Source organism: Musca vetustissima, unplaced genomic scaffold, assembly GCF_032173495.1.
Source record: "Musca vetustissima isolate MV318-11 ecotype Yass unplaced genomic scaffold, APGP_CSIRO_Mvet_v1 utg3273, whole genome shotgun sequence".
Taxonomy (NCBI): Eukaryota; Metazoa; Arthropoda; class Insecta; order Diptera; family Muscidae; genus Musca; species Musca vetustissima.
Genome location: NW_026887631.1, coordinates 632886 through 637128, shown reverse-complemented (window position 1 = coordinate 637128; position 4243 = coordinate 632886). Strand labels below are relative to the sequence as shown.

At 36.9% G+C, this 4243-nt stretch overlaps 1 protein-coding gene across 1 annotated transcript; it reads left to right on the top strand.

Annotated features, from left to right (window-relative positions):
• Positions 1-1142: 1142 nt before the first annotated feature.
• On the top strand, positions 1143-3780 carry LOC133335285 (RAC serine/threonine-protein kinase). The gene is made up of 8 exons (XM_061543573.1): positions 1143-1151; positions 1257-1921; positions 2006-2171; positions 2241-2438; positions 2506-2895; positions 2956-3189; positions 3316-3462; positions 3535-3780. The coding sequence occupies exons 1-8, from the start codon at positions 1143-1145 to the stop codon at positions 3607-3609; spliced, it is 1884 nt and encodes a 627-aa protein (XP_061399557.1). The 3' UTR covers positions 3610-3780.
• The last annotated feature ends 463 nt before the right edge of the window (positions 3781-4243 follow it).

Here is a 4243-nt window from a genome sequence, read left to right as displayed (position 1 = left end):
ATATATATATATATTTATTTATATGGTTATTTATACATATACATGTGTATGTTTTATTATATATTGTAGCGCTTTGTTTTTGCTTTCTTCGCTTTATATGTTTATTTAAGTTTTCTAAATTTTATTTTTGTCGCGTGTGATGTATTTGCACTTCTTCTTGACATCTTGCATTTTCTTCACTTGTATTTGATACATAGCTCGACGGTAGCATTCACAAATGTACATTTCGTCAAATTATCGCTAAATAACAATAGTTTGGTTGTTTTGAAATTTGGACACACCATGCATGTTTGACGGATTCCAGTTGATGTGATCAGCTGTTGCATTCCGGAGATGTCATATCTTTGTATATTTGATGGGTTTATGTTATCAGCTGACAACGAAGGTACTTTTCGTATGCGACTATTTTGATCAATAATTTTTTTCTGAAGCAATACGTGTTAAAAACGAAAGCTATTATGTGGGTCACTCTTATTATTGGGTGTCATAGAATTTGTATGTCAAATGCAATGACTATATGTAGACCCCATTATCTTATTTGTTTAAATATAATCTGCATACACATATACATTTACACATATATGGGGAAAAAATTCGCTTATCCAATAAAAAGACTAATAATACCCTTGTAAATCGAAGCTATAGTAAGAATAATCTGTTAATAAAAATATGTTTTCTTACAATTTGTTAATCCTGCTTTAGAAATAAACTAAATAAAAACATGATTTATGAACACATTTATTTATATGTCAGTTATCGTAGCTTTAGCTTGGTCTATTCTCAATGATTTTTAAAAAATGCTAATTTTGGTAAAACCTTGGATTTTCTAAAATTAGCATCATATTTCTGTAGAAAATTTAAAAATGTCAATAATTTCATTTAAAAAATGATATTTTATTCTTTACCTTTTCCCAATAATCCAAACAAAATTATAAATTATTTTGAGCAGACGATCTCAATATTCACCTATGGGAATAACTCTTTTGCCAAATGGTTTTATATTGACGTTTCTGACGTAAATTTTATATGTCGAAAAAGTATGTTATTTAGGTCACCATTTTTGCCACCAATGTATGGTATAGATGGACTCTTTTCTACACTTTCTAGCAAACAACGAATTAAAAATGATGATAGATGCAATCATGCTCTTGGTTTTTTATATGGAGTTTGGTGGTAGAAGAATTTAGTTAATATTTTTGTTTTCTTGTTTTTAGCTGTTCTTTATCGTCGGATTCAATTGGTGAGAGGTACAATAGTCCCTCATCGTCAACGAAGTAAATTTGTACAGCTTCATCACGAATTACTTACCGTTTGCAACATCGAGGAGGTCGACAGTGGTAGCAAAAGCCGGCGGTAACAAGGGCACAGCACCGGCAATTGCCACAGGATCTACCTCAACGGGATTGCTGGGCTCGAATTTTGTCCAAACGCTGAGCAGTTCTTTTGTTGGTTCTAATCAAAATAGCAGAAGTAGTAGCCGTGAATCGTTGGACAAGCAATTTCAACAAAATTGTTCCATCAAGTCATCTAATAATCCCCAACAAACACTTGCAAAAGTAGTCATGTCGGAAATCGGCTCGATTCCAATTGCAAACGAAGCCGGCGGTACACACTCGAATGCAACAATAGTCAAAGAGGGGTGGTTACAAAAACGCGGAGAACATATAAAAACATGGCGCTCCCGCTATTTCATACTACGATCGGATGGAACTCTTCACGGTTGGCGCAACAAACCGAACGAGAATGCACCGCCCGAAAGACCCTTAAACGATTTCACCATTAAGGGCTGTCAGATCATGACCGTTGATCGTCCCCGACCATACACGTTTATAATACGTGGTCTACAGTGGACTTCTGTCGTAGAGCGTACGTTTTCCGTTGATACTGAACGAGAGAGACAGGAGTGGACAGACGCCATCAGGTAAATGGACAGACAGACAAAATACATTTGAAATTAAATTATATTGAATTGCTGAAAAGGAACGTTGTTTTATTGTATTTACAGGACTGTGGCCAGCAGCTTGAGTGAACTAGGCGAAACCGCCATGAGCACCACAAATAGCACAGATATGACAGATGTCGATATGGCTTCCCTGGCAGAGGATGAGTTGTGTGAAAAATTCTCAGTTCAAGGTACATCCACACGTAGCAGTGGTGGAGTTAAAAAGGTGGTACGTATTGACGCATAGAAACATTGTCCACATAGATTGGTTTAATACCTTGACTTTACGTCCTTTCAGACTCTGGAGAACTTTGAATTTTTGAAAGTGTTGGGTAAGGGCACATACGGCAAAGTGATTTTGTGCCGTGAAAAGGCAACTGCCAAATTGTATGCCATTAAGATCTTAAAGAAAGAAGTGATCATCCAGAAAGACGAAGTCGCTCACACAATTACAGAAAGTCGAGTTCTTCAAACAACAAATCACCCATTCTTAATAGTAAGTATTCCTGTCGAATTTTCAACTGAACTGAATACGATATATTGTCGATTCATTCCATTTGCAGTCCCTCAAATATTCCTTCCAAACGAACGATCGTCTTTGCTTTGTAATGCAGTACGTAAATGGCGGTGAGCTGTTCTTTCATTTGAGTCGCAAACGTGTCTTCAGTGAGGAGCGTACTCGCTTCTATGGGGCCGAAATTATATCAGCCCTAGGATATTTGCATTCACAGAGCATTATATATCGTGATTTGAAGTTGGAAAATCTGTTGTTGGACAAAGATGGTCACATTAAAATTGCCGATTTCGGGCTTTGTAAGGAGGATATAACCTATGGTCGCACTACAAGAACATTCTGTGGCACGCCGGAATATTTGGCGCCAGAAGTATTAGAAGACAACGATTACGGACGTGCTGTGGATTGGTGGGGTACGGGTGTTGTTATGTATGAAATGGTAAGCACTGAAATTTGATAACGTCTGGTGCCAAATCGCATTATAAAATTCAATTTGTAGATGTGTGGACGTCTTCCATTCTATAATCGCGATCATGATGTTCTTTTCACACTCATTCTTGTGGAAGAAGTGAAATTTCCACGTACAATTTCCGATGAAGCCAAAAGTCTGCTGGCCGGTCTTTTGGCAAAAGACCCCAAAAAACGTTTGGGTGGCGGTCCAGGCGATGTCAAAGAAATCGAAGTGCATCCGTTCTTCGATAGTATTAACTGGACAGATTTGGTGCAAAAGAAGGTAAGTTCTAACACAAATAATGGTATATTTATGGATTTGTTTGTTCGAATTATTCCATAATAATGAAACCATTTGCACTCAATTAAATTTAAAAATGTACCTGGTATCGTTGCACTTGTTTCGTAGATTGAACCTCCTTTCAAACCGCAAGTAACATCGGACACAGATACACGCTACTTTGATACAGAGTTTACCGGCGAGAGTGTCGAATTGACGCCTCCAGATCCTGCAGGCCCTTTGGGTTCCATAGCCGAAGAACCTCATTTCCCTCAGGTAGGTTTTTGACATATGTCCATGTTTTCTGTGATTTAAACGCTATTATTTTTCTTTCCGTTTCTCCAACAGTTCAGTTATCAAGATATGGCGTCTACCTTAGGTACTTCATCACACATTAGCAATTCATTGGCATCGATGCAATAGAAAAGAGTGCAAAGCATTTGTTTATAACATTACACATATTGCCTATGCCAGCAACAACAATATAAGCCGTGTTCACGTTTATTATATCGCGAAATATTACTATCGTTCACCTATATGTTCGTCGAAAGCGTATGCGCGATCTTATCCTAATAAACACTAATGACAAAACAAGCAAATAGAAAACGCAAGAGTAAAACATAACACAAACAGGACACACTATAAATAGCCACTACTACCACAGTCAATAACACCCTTGACAAGAATATACCGAGTGTAATATCGAGGGAAGCAATCAAGCGCTGCTTCCCACCTAAGCTAACTGTTGCATATTATACTGTTCTTTCCTCCCCAAAATAACATAGATATTAATGTGTATAAGTTTTCATATAGATATAACCTTGTCTCATTCGAGAATGCATGTTTCCGAAAAACACATCTAATTTACACTGTTTAATTGGAGTCTTTTTTATATTCGGCAACTCGATATCTTCAATTCGAAATATACGCAATTAATAAGTTGAAGTCCAAATGCCAACACTCAAATAGGAGCATCAGCACTATGGAACGATTCTTATTTAATATGTTAATTTAGACACAGAACAACATCTTAACCAAATCCTTACTCTGTTACAAC